This window comes from Phocoena sinus, chromosome 14, assembly GCF_008692025.1.
Source record: "Phocoena sinus isolate mPhoSin1 chromosome 14, mPhoSin1.pri, whole genome shotgun sequence".
Classification (NCBI taxonomy): Eukaryota; Metazoa; Chordata; class Mammalia; order Artiodactyla; family Phocoenidae; genus Phocoena; species Phocoena sinus.
The window spans coordinates 77,423,911-77,443,709 of record NC_045776.1 but is presented as its reverse complement, the minus strand read 5'-3'; the positions used below and the strand labels follow the sequence as shown (position 1 = coordinate 77,443,709).

The 19,799-nt window shown below is 44.5% G+C and overlaps 1 protein-coding gene across 8 annotated transcripts in view; it reads left to right on the top strand.

Moving 5' to 3' along the window:
• The window catches only part of C14H12orf49 (chromosome 14 C12orf49 homolog), a 220,133-nt gene that overhangs the window by 12,689 nt on the left and 187,645 nt on the right, over positions 1-19,799 (top strand). For 5 of the 8 annotated variants that reach the window (XM_032603173.1, XM_032603176.1, XM_032603178.1 and 2 more), the window contains exons 3-4: positions 833-984; positions 1,377-1,490. In XM_032603173.1, coding sequence (XP_032459064.1) covers positions 833-984; positions 1,377-1,490 — 266 coding nt within the window. Of the gene's footprint in view, positions 1-832; positions 985-1,376; positions 1,491-3,212; positions 4,567-19,799 lie in introns of those variants that run through there. The other 3 variants (XM_032603172.1, XM_032603177.1, XM_032603179.1) reach the window with 3 other exon arrangements.

Genomic DNA, 19,799 nt, shown 5'->3' with positions numbered 1-19,799 from the left:
ATGGACTTGTTCTTACATTTTTCTGTCCCACTCCCAGAAGGATATAGAGAAATGTGTATTTAGCAGCTATGAACAATAAATTAGCTTTTGTGAGGAGATTCTTAAAGTTGAGTATGAATGAATGAACTAGGTTGGAGGGGGTGTGTTTAGATGATGAATGGAGGGAATTGGGAGGATTTTTCTTCCTTGGTTATTAGAGTACTCTCATTCCCTAATTCTGAGGGGTAGTTGAATCCCTGCAATGTACACTTAAAAGGAGCCTAAATCAGTTTATAAAGGTTAGGTGTGACTACTATTTAAAAAAATCCTTCAAACTACTAAATAAATGGTAAGTATTTAAAAGGTATTTAAATGTAAAAAGTATATGTGGAGGTTTTTTGTTTGTTTTAAATCTAGAAGGATCTCACTTTCAGGAGTGAAAACCTTGGTTTTTTCCTCTTTTCAGATTTTTCTTTGAAAAATAATGACATTTTTTCCCAGGCATAGATGAAAAATTGACTTGCATAGGTTAGCACAGGAAAACATAGGCGATGTGATGATTGCATCAAATATGTGACAGCAGACTAAAAGGTAATTTTAGGTAGATTAGGATATATATAGCCTACTTACAAGATGGGAGTCCATGTTTCCTGTAAACTGCTGCATGCAGGAAGCAAGCTCTGATTAAGACACTCTCTGATTCCAGCTTCTGTGGTCCTTAGGGTGCCCCTGACTCCAGACTCTATCTTTATGTTCTTTGCATGCAGGACTTTCATTGCTGCCTCGTGATCGCCCCTGGTGGGCAGGTGGGGGGACTGCTGGGTTTATACTCAGGTTAGTCTCTGACTTTCAGGTTACGTTTGTGAGAGGAAAGATTTGCTGGTAAATGGCTGCTGTAACGTCAACGTCCCTGGCACAAAGCAGTACTGCTGCGATGGCTGCTTGTCCAATGGCTGCTGCAGCGCCTATGAGTACTGTGTCTCCTGCTGCCTGCAGCCCAACAAGGTATGGAGAGTTGCTCCTTGTGCTGCATCTCCTTTATTTTTTCTGCCTGCATTTCACGAGGAGCATTAGAATCTTCTTGTGAGATTCTTCTGGAAATAGAAGGGAACCTTGTCGGTGTCAGAAATGGCTGCTGTGAGGTAGCCTTTGTCTACAAGGAAAGGAGGTGGTTCCCAGTTCCTCCAGTGGTTCTTTGGCAGAATGGGCCATTGTATTCCTAATCAGATATCTAAAGAATAAAACATCAGCCCTCCTGCTCACTTGAGCTCCCCTCTCTCTCTCCTTCCCCTCTTCTTCCCCGTATCAGCAGTCTGTTAGTTTAGGAGAAATTTCCAAGGTTACCTTGTGCTTCTGAGTTTGAAATTTATTACAGGTACTGACTTTTGTTTCCATAGCAACTTCTCCTGGAGCGCTTCCTCAACCGGGCAGCTGTGGCATTCCAGAACCTCTTCATGGCAGTCGAAGATCACTTTGAATTGTGTTTGGCTAAATGCAGGACCTCATCCCAGGTCAGAAGCTGTGATGCCTCTAGCTGGGGTATTTGCTGGTGGGAGTCAGGGTCTGCAGGAAAACTCGAAAATACGCACTGGGGGCTTTTGGTGGGGTGATAATGGAGAAGAGATTTAAACGACGTTGTGTGGTGCTTTGGTGGATTGATAGTACATCATCCCTTGGTATCCGAGGGTGATTGGTTCCAGGACCCCAAATCCCTAAATGTTCATATAAAATGGCATAATATTTGCCTATTACCTACTTAAATCCTCCCGTATGCTTTAAATCATCTCTAGATTACTTAAAATAACTAATACAATGTAAATACCATGTTTTGCTTTTTGGAATTTCTTGGAGTTTTTTCAAATACTTTTGACCCGTGGTTGGTTGAATCCATGGATGTTGAACCCGTGGTATGGAGGGCTGACTGTATTTAGAATGTGAACATGAGATTTATACAAGTTAGGGATGTAAAATATTTATATCAAATCAAGGTCTGACTGACTTGCATCTTCCCTATCTGATTAGCTTGTCTGTATTTTAACTGGAAGCTTAAAATTATTTTAAAGTCTGGGTGGAGTCCTAATAGTCCAATTCCTGAGAGAAGTTCTCTCCTCCGTCTTTGAAATTTAAGGCTTTCCAGCAACCACTCATTTAGAGTGGGTACTCATTTATTCTGGGACAAAGTTGTGGTTTATTTTAGGATTCAAGGGGATGGGGCAGGTGGGTGTTGAAAAATACACAGGTAAATCTGTAGGTTGCCAAGCTCTCAGTACTTTTCAGCACGTTGTCATTAAATGCTTTGCTCTTGGGCACTAAACACGGCACCAGCTGCTGAAAGCGTCTGACGTCTTTGCCTTTCCATCATTCCGCATCCTCTGCTCTCAGCCTTTGTGATCGGGCGGTTGTTGGAGCTCTCTTTGTAAAATCACCAGACGTGTTTGTCATAAGGGTGCTCTTCCTCTGGCTTCCATTCATGGTGTCTGCAAGACTGTCCTGGCTCCGTCTGAGATGAATGACTCATTTGTCATTCTCTGGAGCTCTTGTACCCTTTGCCAGATTGCTGTAGTCTGCCTTTGGGTTTTATGCCACTCTTTATGTCTCTGGTCTGCTCTTAGAGCATTCAGCATCACTGGGTAAATGTTTCAGGGATTATAATGAGCATTTGAAACATGAAGAAATTCCTGATGTCCTTGTTTTGCTGGAAGAGCTTTCCATTTGAATGGGCTTTAAAGGAAATGTGGAGGATGGCTGAACCCATGACTTACTTTGATTCATACTGTCATTCTGAGAAATGTTAGAAAAGGCCAAGTATTTTCTTTCTTTAACTGATAAAACCCAGGAGTTATTTCCAAACTTGAGTGAAGATGCTAAAATTTCAGACTTTGCATTTTCATTGTAAAGAGAAATTTACCAGTTGGCAATTTGCCTTTATAAGTGTCCCAAGAAAGAGAAGATTTGGCTGCATGTCTGTAAATTGGATTAATACTTACAATTTAGATGTTTAGCCTTGGTTTTAGGCTAATTAATGAATTCTAGACTAGCCAAAAACTCAAGTTGCTTGTATGAAAACAAATTGCTGAAAAATTAGCCACCACGGCTGATTGTCTGTGTTAAATCACACTTTGCTTGGCCAGATGAAGCTTGTGTGGTACTGTGGGATTCGGCTTGTGTACCAGCCCTTAGGTACCTAAAACTTGACGAAAGCAATTTGAAGTGCATCTCCTTCATCTCTGCAGGGTTCAGTGCCGGGGACTGAATTCCTTTGAAGCACGGAGTCAGGTGCAAAACACCCACTGGATCTTAATCTGACTTAAAATACTTCGAGGAAGATTTTTTGTCTCAAGTTATCCTAGTCACAGCTAGGTTGTTAAAAAAAAACCTCACTAGTGTGCATAAAAGAAACAGTCCTGTGGTGACACTATGTCCATTTTCATGCCCTTCATTGGCATTCTGTGCTGAGCATCTGCGTTTGCTCCAGAAAGTACCCTGGACCCTTTTGGTGACATTTGGAGGTGGACTCACCCGGGCTCCTGCAGGGAGCGTCTGCCGGACGCCGTCCTGCTCTCTCTCACGGCGCTCTTCTCTTCCCTTTTGCCAACAGAGCGTGCAGCATGAGAACACCTATAGGGATCCCATAGCAAAGTACTGCTACGGAGAGAGCCCTCCCGAGCTCTTCCCCGCGTGACGGTGAGGGAGACTCAACCCACTGGGAGGATGCGCTGCTGAAGAACTTGTAGCCTGAAGCCCTTCTCTGGTCTTCAGGAGAAGACTTGACCTTGACCACTTCTTGTGTTGTGCTCTTTGGCCTCACTCGCCCCCGGGCTTACCAGATGGACTTGTTCCGTAAAGCAGTTGGAAATGCCAGCCAGCGGGTTACATTCAAGAAAGACAAGACTGTGGGCGACCTGGTGAAGGCATCAGCACTCTGAGCGCCTCTCCTCTGCGGCTGCTCGGGGACCTGTGGGCATCTGTGTGTGTTCTCCCCGGGCCCTTCACTGTAAAGTTATTTATTGGACTTCTTTAGAGTAGTGGGAAAATTCTCATGTTTCCTATAGGAAAATTCCTTGATAGTTGAGTATATTCAAGGAGATTGTTCTTGTTGTTTTCTTGTGTTCTTGAGTTTCAAGAATGAGATCGACCCTTCACCCAGATAAAATTGTTTGGTCTCTTAGAACATGCATGTTCTCTCGCGGTGGTTTGTTCTTGGTTTTGTTTTAACAGCATCTTCAAGAGTGGGCCCTGAACACCGTGTCCTGACATCTAAAATTGTCTAGAAACTCAGATGCTGTTCCCTTCTCATCCTGTGCCAACTTTCTAGCAGCTGGCACCATGTGCTCTCAGGTTTTTTCCTAGTGGTATTTGGATATGCTTGTTTACCTATGTGCATGCACCGTTTTAACCAGAAATTCTGCCTTGTTGTCCTGGAGGGTTCTGTTCTTGTTTCCACTGCCCCTGTTGAAATGACTGGTCTTCTCAGCCGTGGGACAGTGGGAGCCTCAGGAAAGTCATCTGCTGGGCGGCCTCCTCCTCTTCTGTCATGGAAACCCCACCTTAAGGCGATTCCTCAGTGGAGATACATCTCGCAACTGACTGTAAGTGGTCGTCCTTTATCGCTTTCAGCTTCGGGAGATGTAATAGGTACAGACATTTGGTTTCCCTGTGATTTACAAAGAAGAACAAAACTCAAGCTTCTGTCAGGGTTCCCTAAGAGACTCACATCTACCCTCCGTGGACATTGGATGTGCAGGCTGCTGGTCCGCATGATGGAGGCGTCCTGTTTCTAATATGACACTAACCCTCTCTGGTCAAGGCTGAGAGTATTTGGTCCTCAGATCAAGACGTCATGCCCCTTTTTCCTCTCCAGAGTCACATTACCGCACACTGTTCTTTCCCAGAGCCCCTCACTAACCCTGGTATTGGGCAGGGTCTTCCTTGTTCTTTTTCGGTTGTTCAGCGGTTGCCCTCAGAGCAGAGCACGAGCTTTACAGCCCGCTTTCAGCATTTTTATTTCAGTGGAGCTTTTTCCTTGGGCCATGTTTGCCTTCCTGTATGTTTCTGCAGTCTAGTCAATGGAATAATTTCCCTTAACTCCCTCCTGTTACTTACACTTATCTTCCCAAAGTAGTTTGTCCTCCTAAGTCAACTTTCTTAGAGGGTGAACTGTCTGGCAGTTGTTTTTAATGTTAGATCCCAGGAAATCTATTCAGTTTGCATCAGGTTTTTCAGATTCTGTGTGTGTTCACTGGTGCTAAATCAGACTGTGTGTGAAAGTGATGGACACGTCTGCATGTTTCACCAGCTCATTGCTTGTGGTAACTCAGTCTCTTGGTAGTTGTCACTGACCAGCCTCTCCTTTGAGCTTATTTGAACCCTTGGGCAATAACGTAGATTTACTGTGAAAACAGTTTATATCAGAGGTCAGCCATACCTGTTTATTCTGTATTTGAATATCGGTGAGCACGTTTTGCATTTTCACTGCTTTCACAGCCTTTGCAACTTAGGTAGAGAATTAAGCTCGTTTGTTCCCACCTCGTAGATGAGGAAATGGAGTGAAGTGACTTCCCTGGGTCCCATGACGGAACCAAAACACGACCTTCATCTCCAGCGCTGGGTCCACTGTTCTTCCCACCACCCCTCGCCAGCTCCAACGCTGACTCATCTGTAAACACTCCTCTGAGAGTATACAGATCTCGGTTGTCCAGGCCAGCAGAGGGGAGAGATGGTATAAGTAGCCAAATTGGGTCAATAATCCAAAGGTCATTTTCATTCAGCCCTGGAATATGTTTTTCTATACTCCTAAGAGGCATGTTCGCTGTTTTGGAATGTCACGGTACTGCAGACTCTGTAACGAAGCCACCCAAGGACGTGGAACATCATGGGCCTCTCCAGGCTTCTAGCCTGGACCCCTCGCTGCTCCCCTCTCTGGTTTGTTTCTGGTTCCTTCGACTGAAGGTTTTCAGAATTAGGGACCTTGTTGTAGTTTTGTATGCCCAGAACTTAGCAAAGTGCGTGATACACATTGGATTTTAAGAGAAGATCAGAGAAGGAATGAAAACACCTTTAGTTTAGAAGAAAAAATTTTAAATTGTTACGTTTGGGGTGAAAGGTAATTGGGTAATGCAAAGCATTTCCCTCAATTCTGAATCTTAATTGCCATGCTCATTGCTGGAGCAATAAAGATAAGGTATGTTCTAACAGGGAAAGAAGCATTCTGTAGAAAAAGGCACTGTCTCCACAGGGCCTGGGACTTGGGGTGGCCCTGGTGACGCTGGGGCTGGCATCCAAGGGCGAGCTCAGCAGCTCTTGGAAAAGCGGGTGATAGGATTTTAGAGCAGGGTTTGCAGTTTTTGGCCTGCTCCCGGAGCTGACTTGGAGGCTGTCCAGGGGGTGCCTCAGTTGGTGAGGCTGCAAAGGCGCTGTGGGAGCTGTGTGCAAGGTTCCGAGCAAGCTGTTCCCATAGTTGGGATTTGCAGGTAGATTGTAAGTGAACAGAGATGTTGCTTATTTAGTCTGCTCTTTTTTCTTTTTTAATGTTTATTGGAGTATAGTTGCTTTACTCTGTTGTGTTAGTTTCTACTGTTATTTAGTCTGCTCTTCACAGGCTGGAGAGAATTCGGCCTCGCAGTCAGTAACTCCTACTTATTAAGGCATGGCCTTGGGTAGTCTTTCCTCTTCTGAGTCCCAGGCCCTGCTCTGTGATATGGGATTGCATCTGCTCCTTGTGGGGCTGTTGTGAGGTGTTGGAGTGAGTAAAGGCCCAGTGCTGGGCATGAAGTCCACATCTGCAGTCCAGTCGGGGTCTGACATCACATAGTTGGCAAGGTGAGGATGGGTGGGCCCCTTGGGTGGAAGGGTGGCAACTACAGAGTTCTAGGTATTATTTTTACTACTGTTTTTAGAAGAACTCATGCTAAAGATAATTTTTAAAATGCAGGTTATTCAGAAATGTGTCAAAGATGAAAGTAATAATGACCTAAAATCACGCAACCTAGAGATCAGCCCGTTTTTTTCTCTTTCCCTCATGACTTTCTAGGCAGATATGATAATACTTTTTCTTCTTGAAAGCAATCCTCTGATGGACATCCTTCTATGTGACATATAGGCCTACCTAATAATTTTTAGTGACCACCTGGTGTCAGTTTCATGGATATACTGTAATGTTATTAATCCCTGCTGAGGTCATTTAGCTTATTACTGTTTTTTTTTTTCTTTTGACTGCTACAAATAATGCACTGATGATATGCTTTCACATACATGTTTGTATGTTTATTTGAGAATGATTTTCACCAATTTATACTCCCACCTAAACTATGTGGGGAGTGGGACTTCCCCGGTGGTCCAGTGGTAAAGGATCCGCCTTACAATGCAGGGGACGCAGGCTTGATCCCTGGTCAGGGAACTAAGATCCCACATGCCGTGGGGCAACTAAGCCCGCGCGCCACAACTACTGAGCTCGCAAGCCTCAACTAAAGAGCCTGCGTGCCGCAAACTACAGAGCCCACACGCTCTGGAGCCTGCGCGCCACAACTAGAGAAGAGAAAACCTGCACGCCACTGCTAGAGAGAAGCCCGCCCACCACAACGAAAGATCCCATGTGCCACAACTAGAGAAGTGAAAACCCGCACGCCACTACTAGAGAGAAGCCCGCGCACCACAACAAAAGATCCCATGTGCCACAACTAAGACCTGACACAGCCAAAAATAAATAAAATAAATAAAGTATGTGAGGAGTGTCTTTTGTCATATACCTACAAACCCCTTGGTATCATTTTTTAACTCTTTTTGCTAATGGATCTCTATGTTCTAATTGATATTTAATTTCTTCCCATATTTTGATTGGGTGTTTATCTTTCACATGTGGTAAACTGCTCTTCTTGACCTTGGCCAGTTTTACTTTTTTTGGTCTTTTCCTTACAGAGCGTTCCTCACTGAAGGAGGCCTTAAACCCCTTTTCTTATTTTTTTCAACCCTGCATTACTCAGAATCAAGTGGCTCACTTGTTGACTAGCTTTTCCAGTTGATCTAGGGCAGCAAATGGGGGCAGTTTTGCCCCCAGGGAACAGTTGGCAACGTCTGAGACATTCTTATCACAACTGAGGGCAGGCGGTGTGTGTAGTGGGTGGAGCCCACCACTGCCCCCATGACACAGAGTCATCCAGCTCCACGCATCAGCAGTTCCGGGCGAGGCAGAGAGGCCCTTCTCTTGGGTCACATTTTACCCCCTTTGGTTAAACAGAAAAACTACCAGGAGCTGAGAGCAGACTTGATTATTTCGCTGCCCTTGCCTTCTGCCGCACGCAAGTGCTGCTGATTAAATTACCCTGGAATCCCATAGGACGTGCTGCTTCCTCCTTGGTCTCTACCAGCCCAGTGCTGCCTCCAGGAATGGCATTGTTACTCTGGCGGCATCCCTCGCGCGCTGTCACAATCCAAGTGCAGACAACTCCTGTGGGCAGAATGACCAGGTTTACAGAGAGCCCCCTCCCCCACCCCGGCAGATCTGCCCTCTCCATCCCCCTACGGTGGCTCTTTGCAAGGAGGGCCTTTGGGGGTGGGGCGAGGGGAAATGAGTCACTACAGATTCCATTCGGAAAACTGGTCATTCTACTCTAAAAAGGCACCACATAAGTAAGTAGTAATAATTAAAAGAAAAAAGAATCCAGTGGGATTGTGAGAGTTCTTTCCTACACAGCACTTTTCCTGACTCTGTGGCATCAGTGCATTGCCTTCCGGGCCCTTTGCCTGTGTGGACTCTTGTTGCATAGTGTGTCGTCATGGTGTGAGGACAGTTTTGGGTACCAGGATCCCTGTTTTCACTCAGTCACATGTCTGCAACATTCAGCGTCCAGTCAGCTTACACAGACATGAAGAGGAAGAGGTGGCCCCCGAGGGCCTGAGTGGGGAACAACAGCGGTTGTGTTTGTGCGGCCGACTCCGTGTCCCGGCAGCCCCTCGCCGCGTACCTTCAATTGTACAACTCGATTCATGTCTGCTGTTAGAGCTGAACTGCTGGACTTTTTAAAAATAGAAGTACAGCCTTTAATATTATAATAAAACAACTGGCCATTTACAACCAGTGGGCCCTGCAGTCAGTCAAATGTTTGGATAGGGGTCCAGCTGTGTTGTTTCTCAGGACGGTACAGTCTGTGGGCTCGGAGGAACCAAAACATATCACTGCTAGAAATGCATTTTATTTCTAAGTGGGTACTTTCCAAGTTTTTGGTAGGGTCAGTAGTTCCTCAGGTCTTTGGACTTTCTAAATTCATACATTTTTTTATGCAGCATAGAGTAGGCAAGCTCTCGTCAGCTTACATCCGGTTATCAAATCAGAAGTGTTTGCTAAATGAGAAAAAGTGGTGTTGGCTATCAGTTAAATTCAAGATTTCAGACTATGTTGGTCACATGTCACTATTACTGAGGGAGGAGTGTGTGTGTTTATAAGTGTAACAGCAGAATGAAGTCTGTGAGTAGCATCCTAATTTTACTGATGAGAGCACAGGCATTAATGACCTTGAGTAAATTAACCTCTTCTGGCTTTGGTTTCCTCATTTGTCAGAGGAGGGTGATTGCTAAGGTATCTTGCAGATCCAAAATTCTGATTTTTGTGCCAAAGATCCTGCCGCGTGTTAAAGCAAGACCAGAGCCCAGCGACTTGGTCCTTGGCTTTGATTTTCACTGGGTAAGTGGAGACCAGTCATCTGGAGCCTGTTTTCTTCAAATCAGGGCTTCCCCTTCTCTCTTGAAGATTTCAAGTGGGGCTCACCACTTTTTGCCTTTTTCTCCTCAGATTTTCAATAGAGACCATATTCGTCTCTGCTGGGACCAACTTATTATGTATTGCTGCTCTGCACCTGTGAAGACAGCTGCTGTGTTTTCCATCATAAAAACAGCTGCCTTTTGGCAGGGAAGCCCAGAATGTGCTATGTAGCTATACCTTAATACAGTGCTAAATTATTTAGGCATGCTTAACCTGAGATGCTCAGAGCATCTTGGAATTCCTATTAAGGGCTTCTGTAGTCATCGCTCAGTAAAAGGTTTCCCTTTCATTTCTTTCGTGATTACTAGGCAGAAACCTGAAAATGTAGGGAATTACATTTTAAAATATAGAAAATTAGAAAGATACTAAATTGTGCCACAATAGTCAGATCCCCAGCCCCCAAAGATAACCACTAATTAAAGGTTTTATGTAAAGTTATCTTTTTTCGTACATGAATGTGTATTTTGTGTTAGTACATAAATAAAGGTAGAATCCTGCTGTACATAATATTTTAAAAGTTCTTGTTGTGTTGGCTTAACCCAACTATAGCTAATTAATTTACAGAGTGGGAAAAGTACACATTTTATTTTTTAAATTTTTATTTATTTTAAAATTTTTATTTATTTGTTTTTTTAAAAGTACACATTTTAATTGTGTCATCTGGCCTCTAAAATAAAGCCAGGGTAGGATTGAAAGCCCTTTTAGAAATGCATACAAGTTTGTCATTGCATTTCTGCATCCCTTTTCTGATTTTTACACAGTGGGGAGACAAGTCTTTGTGTTCTTCACAAACAAGTTACAGACTTCTATTTCAGCCAGAGTTGACCTGCAGGAAATGTGCTGAGGTCAAAGCCTGTCATGGCAGAATCGCACTTTCCTGAGAGAGCTAAGAGAAAAAGATGGGGGGGGGAGCCCCACTCCAAATCTCTGAAGTACGTCATTCATTTCAGTGAATCACTACAGAATTAAAAAAATAAAAAAATATATAAAATGGCTGGGAAGGACACATGGGGACTGTCTTTCTGGATGTCTAGTTTGGGGAAAGGATGAGCTGAGCTCAAAGCAGCCAAGTTTCCCCAAAAGTCAACTCTGCTTTGTCAAGTTTGTGGCGCATATGATGGTTTTTGAGGGCAGGAGGGATGTCATTTTCTAAAGATGTTCCCAGATGCTCTGTGGGCTGCTATTTGGAGCTGGAATATTCTCTGCTCACCTCCATAGTCTCAGAGGCCTAGAGTTCCCCCCCCCGCACCCCCCCCCCCGCACCCCCCCCCCCCCCCCCCCGCACATGCTGGACTCAGTTTCTCTCGGGAGGTTTTTGTCTGGGCAGCAGTCCAGGGCGTGCTCCGAGAGCTCAGGCCCTGACACCCGTGCCCCTCCTGAGCTTTGCCTGCAGCCTGCTGAGTGCCAGCTTGGAGGCCTGAGATAAATAGTCTTGCAGCTGCTTAGCCATCAGCCGGGCTCATTTATTTGACACAAATAAGCTCATTGACCTGATTTAGCGCAGGGAGGAACTACGGAGTCAAGTCCAGTATGATCTTAAAGCCCTGTCTTTTCACTGCAGCCTTTTCAGACCTTCAAGGATGGCCACTGAATTAAACCATGGTCGTGGGCACTCTTTCAAGGAAAGAAGGAGGAAGAGAGTTAGATGGGAGGAAGAGGAAGGGGAGAGGAGAGAAGACGGAGGTGCCAGGGGCACAAAGAGCAGTTGCTGTCTGTGCCACTTGGTGGCACCAATTCCTTAGGTTTTCTGTCCTCAGCATAGTCCTTGTCGGGAGACTGGGACCTGTGCCTGAGTGGATTCCCTCACCTTAAGACAATGAAGGACCATCTGGTAGTGACGACAAACCAAGACTCTTTCCAGGGCCCGTCGATTTTGTGCACAGGGACTCAGGGGAGTATCCATTGCAAGGAGAAGGAAATAGATCTGCTGCTGGTGCCCTCGAAGACACCAGGCTTAACTCAGTGCCCGTGACTGCCCCCTTCTTCCTCCTCTCCCGTTCACCGAGGCAAAATGTACAATAGTCTCTTGACCATTCCTACCCAGACAAAAAACATTTGCACCATCACTTTCACACGGCACTGTCTTCTGAGGCTGGTATTCTTTTTCATCTTCATTTTAAGAACAAGGCTCTGATGCTCAGGTTAAATTTTGCTCCAGGTTATACTGTTAGATGCCAACTTCAGAGCCCTGGAAGGTGCATGCGGACCCAGCCTAGGAACACTGTGATAGCAGCGACTGTCTTCCTATCATTTCTGGCGCTAAAGGCCTCTTATTTAATCCTAACAACCACGCTTATGTGATAGTAGGTCTTTTTATCCTCATTCTAAAGAAACGAACTCAGATTAATTTCTTCGCATAGGAGAACACTGTCTTAGTGGTTTAAACCAGGATAGTGACGGAACCCAGATCTTTTTTTGCTCTTGGACCTGGACTTTTAGCCCCTGTGATGTAGTAAGTGCCATACTGGGCTCTTGAGCGGTGAGAAGGAGGTCCTAGATGGAGGAGGGGTTATTTGCTCTGAAGCTTGCTGTTTGACCTTGTGTTTGGATCATCCTTGATTTAAGCAGAATGTTTCACCTTGCTGCTAGTCCTGCCAGGAAGGGTTTTTGAATAATGCATTGAAAGGGGATCTTAGCCTTTCAGCACAACCCAGGTGAGAGGGCTCTATCTTAACATTCTTTTTCCCACTGAGCAGAGTCCTTATAATGGGCTGAATTGTCTCCTTCCAAAATCCGTATGCTGAATTCCCAACCCCAGTCCATCAGAATGTAACCTATTTAGAGAAAAGGCCTTTGAAGAGGTGATTAAGTTAAAGTGAAGCTGTGAGGGTGGCTTCTAATCTAATAGTACTGTGCCCTTCTAAGAAGAGGGAGAGACACCAGGGCTTCAGGAAGGCAGCCGTCTGCAAGCCAAGGAGGGCCTCAGGAGAAACAAACCTACTGACACCTTCATCTCGGACTTCCAGCCTCCAGAACTGCGAGAGAATAAGTTCCTGCCATTTAAGCTCCCCAGACTGTGGTATTTTGTTATGACAGCCTCACTGACTGATAAAATCCTTGAAGGAAACGATGCTGAGTTCTACGCAAACCCGAAGGACAGCACGGGGTAGGGAGCAACACTGAGCTGCGTTGCTGAAGCCATCTTGGCTCCAGTGTGTCTCTTCTTTTCTGGGCCTGTTTGCCCATCTGTGAAAGTGTACAGGGGAGCACGTATGAGGGTCCTTCCAGCCCTGGCATTCCAGGATTCTAGTTGGTAGCTTCAAGACCTGGAAAGTGCTGCTTTAAACCTGTGGTGTTTAACTGCAGGGAGATTTTGCCCCCCAGGGGACATAAGCCAATGTGTGAAGACAGTTTTGATTGTCACGAAGTGTGTGTATAGAAGTACTGTGGGCCTCTAATTGAGGCACAGCCCCCACTGTGTGTTGAGGTGGAGAAACCCTGGGTTAAACTTCGTTGCCCCTTGACTGGTGATGACGTGGAATTGCCAGCCCCAGTCATTCATTCAGCACATATTTACTTGGCATTTACTGTGTGCTTAGCTCTGTGCTAGGGAGTACAGAGAACTGGAAGACAGTCTTCTGGAATTTAAAATCGAGTTGATCCTGAGCCTCTGGTTTTGGGAACATAGTACCTAAACATTCTTAGGTGTCGATGCTACTGTCTGCCTTAGGATAAACTGTCACTTTGGGTTTCCAGAGAAAGTCTTTTATGCTTGGACATCCAGGAACCATTTATTTAGTCCCACCTCATTCATGGACCTACACTAGTATAGCTTGTTTCTTTTCAAAAAGGATTTGAGGAAACTCTGTGTATTTGTATGTAGTACTGATTAGTAAAGCAAATTAAATTAGAACCAGTTTAAAATAGAATGCCAACATGCAGTTGTGAGACAGCAACACAGTTGATGCGTATACACTATATGCATTTTTCTAATTTTTCCGAATTATAAAGTGACATGTTGCATTATAGAAAATTAGAGAAGAGAATAAAAGCTTTCATAATCCTTCCATTTGTAGATAACCACTATTTGGTATGTATCTCTTTTCATATACATGCACATATATTAATATATTTAACAAAAAAGAAAATTGTGATCCTATTTTACCATTTTGCAACCAAATGAATGACCCTCGAATGGGGCTTTGACATCTGATTTGGTGATCACAAGACAGAGAAAGTGGCCTGCATGCCAGGCTGGCTGTGGAGTTACAGAACCAAGGTCACTGCCCACCAAGAATGCATTGATTCAGGGAGGTGGGTGAAGGCCCACATTTCATTTCACAATTCCAGGGGGCATCATTCATTTGGTAACAAAGAGAATGGTGTGTTCCATGCCACCCCTTGCCCCTCCCCCATTGCGTGACCCAGCAGCCCTGGAACTCTATTTTTGGTAGCAGCTTTGTTGAGAATACAATTCACTTACCATGCAGTTCACCCATCTAAAGTGTACAACTCAGTGATTTTAGTGTATTCACGGAATTGTGCAGCCATCACCACAATCAATTTTAGAACATTTTCATCACCCCAGAAGGAAGTCCCATACCCGTTAGCTATTGCCTTCCCATTTCCCCCCAGTCCTTCCAGCCCTAGATGACCACTAATCTACTTTCTGTCTGTAGATTTGCCTATTCTGGACATTTCATATAAATGTAATCATACAATACGTGATCTTTTGTGACTGGCTCCTTTCACAAACACGAAAGCACCATGTTTTCATGGTTTGTCCAATTATAGCGTGTATCAGTACTTTGTTCTTTTTTAAAAATTTATTTTTTAGTTGAAATATTCATACACCATACAGTTCACCCTTTTTAAGTATACAGTTCAGTAATTTTTCCTATTCACAAAGTTATGCAGACACTACCACTAATTCCAGAACATTTTCATCTCCCCAAAAGAAACCCCATACCTGTTGGCAGTCCACTCCTCATTCTTCCTCCCTGCCAGCCTGTGGCAACAATTAATTTACCTTCTGTCTCTGCGGATAGACCTATTATGGATATTTCATATAAATAGGATCATACAGTATGTAGTCTCTTGTTACTAACTTCTTTCACTTAGCATGTTTTCAAAGTTCACTCATGTTGTAGCAAGTCTCAGTACTTCATTCCTTTTTATGGCTAAAGAGTATACCATCATATGAATAGACCACATTTGCTCATCCATTCATCAGTTGATGGGCATTTTGGTTGTTTCCACTTTTTGGTTATTGTGGATAACGTTGCTGTGAACATTTGTGTATAAGTTTTGTGCAGACATACACTTTCTGTTCTAGGCATATACCTAGAAGTGGAATTACTGGGTTATATGGTAACTCTATGCTTCATCTTTTGAGGAACTGCCAGACTGTTTTCCAAAACAATTGTACCATTTCACATTCCCACCAGCAGTGTATGAGGATTCCAGTTACTCCATGTCCTTGCTAAGACTTGTCATTGTCTGTCCTTTTGATTGCAGCCATCCTAGTGATGATGAAGTGGTATCTCATTGTGACTTTTGACTTAGCATATCCCTGATGCCTAATGATGTTGAACATCTCTTCATGTACTTAGTGGCCACGTGGACATATTCTTTAGAGAGATGTCTATCCTAATTCTTTGCCCATTTTAAAATTGGGTTGTCTTTTTATTCTTGAATTGTTCGAGTTCTTTATATATTTTGGATATGAGCCCCTTATCGGGTTCATGATTTGCAAACATTTCTCCCATTCTCTGGGTTGACATTTCACTTTCTTGATGGTGTTCTTTAAAGCATAAAAGTTGTAATTTTGATGGAGTTCAATTTAACTAGTTTTTCTTTGGTTGCTTGTGCTTTTGGTGTCATGTCTAATACCACTTGATTTTTAATGAATGATAATATTCCTTGGAATAGATGTAACATAATGGGATAATTATTTGATACTAACTTGCATAATGTTTTAATGCCCTTATCCCTACCTCCACCCCCAATAACTTTATTCTGGTGATATCTGGAGTTAGACCTCAAGCCATTTGCAAATTTTGTCAGATCCCTGTAGCCTTTATAAACACATCATTGTTCCTCGTGTCTCTTTTTCTCCCCTGGAATGTGCTTAGCAATGCCCAGACCTCCGCAGTGCAATTGACAAGGTGCAGAAGTCTCCAAGCAGCACAACTTCAGGTGCCCTTTATCCCTGTGATTCCGTCGCCAACGTTGCACTAATGCAACCTTGTGGGACCACGTCGCCATCTTCTGGCAAAGATGGGAAAGTGCAATGCCAGGAACTTGAACGTTCTGTGGAAGGTCTTTTCCTTTTTTCCCTTCTCCGTGGTAGATTGTCAGGTACCAACTAATTGTTTTCATTCTGACCTACTTCTGTTGCTTTAAAAGGTTTTTCCACCTTCGGAGGTAGCGTTTAAAGATTCAACCACTTATGAAAACCAAATCTGTTTTCTATAAGGCAGGGAAGCTTGTGTGTTTCTCATTCTACAGGCAGTTCCTGGTATGTGAAACATTTCATCATTGAGTAGAAAGCACTGCTTTACCTTAGGTGAGGAAAGGAAAATGAATGCAAGTCATTTCTCTTGTCATATGGGTCATATCATCATATTTGTTGAGTGCCTGATAGTCTAGGGCTCTCAGGTGTATCATTATACCTTCTTCTCCCAGCCCTCCCAGGTATACCCAGGTGTATGTATTGTCCCTACTTTGCTGATGAGAGTGAGGCCTTGGAAAGATAAATGACTGACCTTTGTTTTCTAGGACAGAATGGGCAAAAGCTTTTTTTTTTAACGAATGATAGAATGGTCAGGAGGTGAAATCATTAGTATCCAGTATAATGCCTTATACTGTATTTTAATAGGTCTTTATTGAATGAATGAAAAAAGTAAATTCTGTGCCCTGACTCCTGACCTACTTTCTTTTCACCGCATCCAGCTGCTTCTCCTGTCGTAAATGCCTCGTCATTTTAGCAAATATTTGCAGTGTTGTTCAATGAGAGAACAGGTGTTTATAACTTTCAGCCTTTAATAAAAGTAAAAATGTGATTTTTAAAAAAACGTGCAGAAAAACACACAGATATTCATACCAGTGTTGTTCACAACAGCCAAAAAGTGGAAATAATCCAAATGCCTGTCAGAAGATGAATGGGTAAACAAAAATGTGGACTATCCATACGATGGAATATGATTCAGCCAGAAAGGAATGTGAGGTACTGACACAAGCTACAGCATGGACGACCCTTGAAAACATGATGCTGAGTGAAAGAAGCCAGTCCCCAAAGACCACATGTTGTATAATTCCATTGCAACACATGTTGGGGTGGCTGCAGAATTCTGAATACACTAAGAATACACTTGAAATAGGTGTGCATTTTATATTTATATTATGGCCCAATAAAGCTGTTTCTAAAATGTGTACAAGAAGCTCTGCAAAGGGCTGGTGTGGGTGTTGGGGAGAGGTGTTGTGCTTGGGACCCCCACGGAAGAAGTGGAACCCAGAGTGGAGAGCCAGGCTCAGCCAGAAGGACCTGAGCTTAAACTCCAATTCTGCCCCTGACAAGTAGTGTCATTTTACCCTAATACTTAGTTGCTCTGGAGTTTGGTTTTCTTATTTGTAAGACAGGCATGACAGTACCCTCCTCACAGGCTCTTTTTGGCTTAAATAGATTATGTATGTAAAGTTTCTTGCACATGCCACGTTCAGCAAATATTCATTTCCGTCTTCCAACCCTGAGTTGCTGTGATTCTGTGACTTTCAGGCTGTGAACGGGCTGTTAAGCCCCTTTATCTTCAGAAGCTTCTAGTGGGCAGTGCAGCTGAGTGGATCCAAAATGTGAAATGAGGGGTTTGGACTAAGCTAAAAGCCTGGCCACTTGCAGGAGTCTGTGGTTTCCTTGTTTAGATGCCCTAAGTTAGCGGTCTGCTTGAGCCCTCTGTGGTCTACACTGCAGGACCCCAGTCCTGCCCGTGGCGGTTTGTGAGTCTGTGGGACACACACGCATTGTCCTCTGATTCTGAAAGGCCTGTGCAGCATCTGTAGGCAGGGCCCTTCTCCTGTCTGCTGGTCACCCCCAGCTCTGCCTCCCCAGTTCCTTCTTCAAGGGGCCGATTGGCAGAGGGGCCTTGTTGTAAGGGGGATGCTGGGAGTGTTTCCAACAGCAGAGTTTTTCTTTACCTTCGTAAAGCAGTTTTGTTCTGGATGAATAAGGACCCTTCAAGCTCCTCCACACAAAGGCAGATAAGCATGTACCAGTGAGGCTGGGGGAAAAGTGGAAGGGGGTGTCCAGAATGTCTCTGCCACCCCCAAGCCGACAAGTCACATCAGTCCTGCTGTCGGACACCTCGGGACCAGAGGAATTGACTCCATTGGTGGCCCCTGACCCCTCCCAACAATCCTAGGCAACCCCGGGACCTGGCGAGCTCCATCCTTGTGCTCTTCCTTGAACTAGAGGCCTCACCCAGTGGGCGGTGCGCAACACAGGGGAGCGAATTCTGAACACGGAATTTTCAGATTGGGTGGTGGGGCCTGGGGAGGGAGAGATGTTGGGGATGAATTGCAGGGGAAGGCAGGTCCTGCGATTCTTATGAAAATGAAATAAAAGGGAGAGAGAGTCTATTGGGTTTTGGCATTTCCTAATTGTCACTTTTACACTGGGGGAGTAAATTCAAATTGCCCTCTTTTTAAAATTACATAACCTTTCTCCTGTCCAAGGACACTTATTCAGAGGCCTTCATTTGGGGTCTTGTGCTAATAACCGTAAGGAGACTCTGAGAGGAGAGCTGTGGGGCCAGGACCAGAATGGGGGGGTTTGAATAGGGGGAACACCGGTTAACGGGGGTCGGTCCTCCCTTCTGGCCCTCAGTAGAGGGAGCGTTGTGTGGCAGCATTGACAACGGAGTCTTGAAAGACGTAGTGAAACACAGCACAGCATCCCTGCAGAGCAGGTAATGTTTCCCACTTTACACAGGGGGAAACGATCTGTGAGAGGGGATGCAGTTTACCAGGCCCGAGGAGCCAGGAAGTGGGGCTCAGACCCAGCCCTGCATTTTGATGCGATGCAGTGGCCTTAGGCAAGAAGTGACTTAAAATGAAGGCCGTCTGTGCTCTTTCCCGGGCCCTCTCTGCCCTTCTGCCAACAGCATGCCCATGTCTAGGCTGAGCCCCTTGTCCTATACCAAGGTTTTCTCCCCACATGGGTGTGCTGGTTCTTGTTTCGGCCTAGAGTGCAGAATCTCAGAAGCCCTATTGATGACATAGACACTTGGAGATGGATGCATGAGATAAGCCTGGTCAGGGCCAGGGACAGTTTGACTCTCCCAGGTGGAAGATCACGGTCAAGGCAGATGTGAAGTGCAGGAGTCAACAAACTTTCTCTGTAAGGGGCCTGAAGGTAAGTATTTCCAGTTTTGAAGTTATACGGGCTCTGTTTTAAATGTTTAACTTTGCTGTCGTAGCTTGAGTGCGACCAAAGACACTATGTACACAAATGGGCTTGGCTGTGTTACAATAAAACTTTATTTACACAGGTCGGGGGGCCAGATTCAGCCTGCAGGCTATAGTGTACTGACCTCTGGCTTAGCGAACCAATCTTAATTGGTCAAACTCCCTTCTTAGTATTGTCCTTTATTTTTGAGACAAAGTGCTAGACAAGATGGAGCCTTTTCAGTGATCCCTAGAAGGTTGCTAACAACCATGAAAGGCCACCTTCAGAGAAAGACCTCCATCGAGTGAAAGCAACAGTAATTCAGAGCTTTTACCCTCCAGCAGATGCTCAGAAATGAAGATTCTACTTTCTTCCCATTGTCCCTCAACGGAAGGCTGGGTGTTTTAATTAGCTAATGTTGGCAAATTGCTTTGAAGAAGATTGTAAAACGATCGTGCTACAAGTGCCAAGAATCCTAATTAGCTTTCCTTAAAGATACCACCTGGAAGTGTGATAGCTTATTGCTAGAGGTCCAAGCCAGCAAGAATAACCTGCGGACCCAAAACCGGTTTTTAAGCAAACACAACTGAATACAATCGGATCTCTACATTGACGTCACATTTTCTTCCTTCTGCCGAATCTGATTCCTAGCAGCTGGGATATTAAACCATGAAAGTCTGCTAG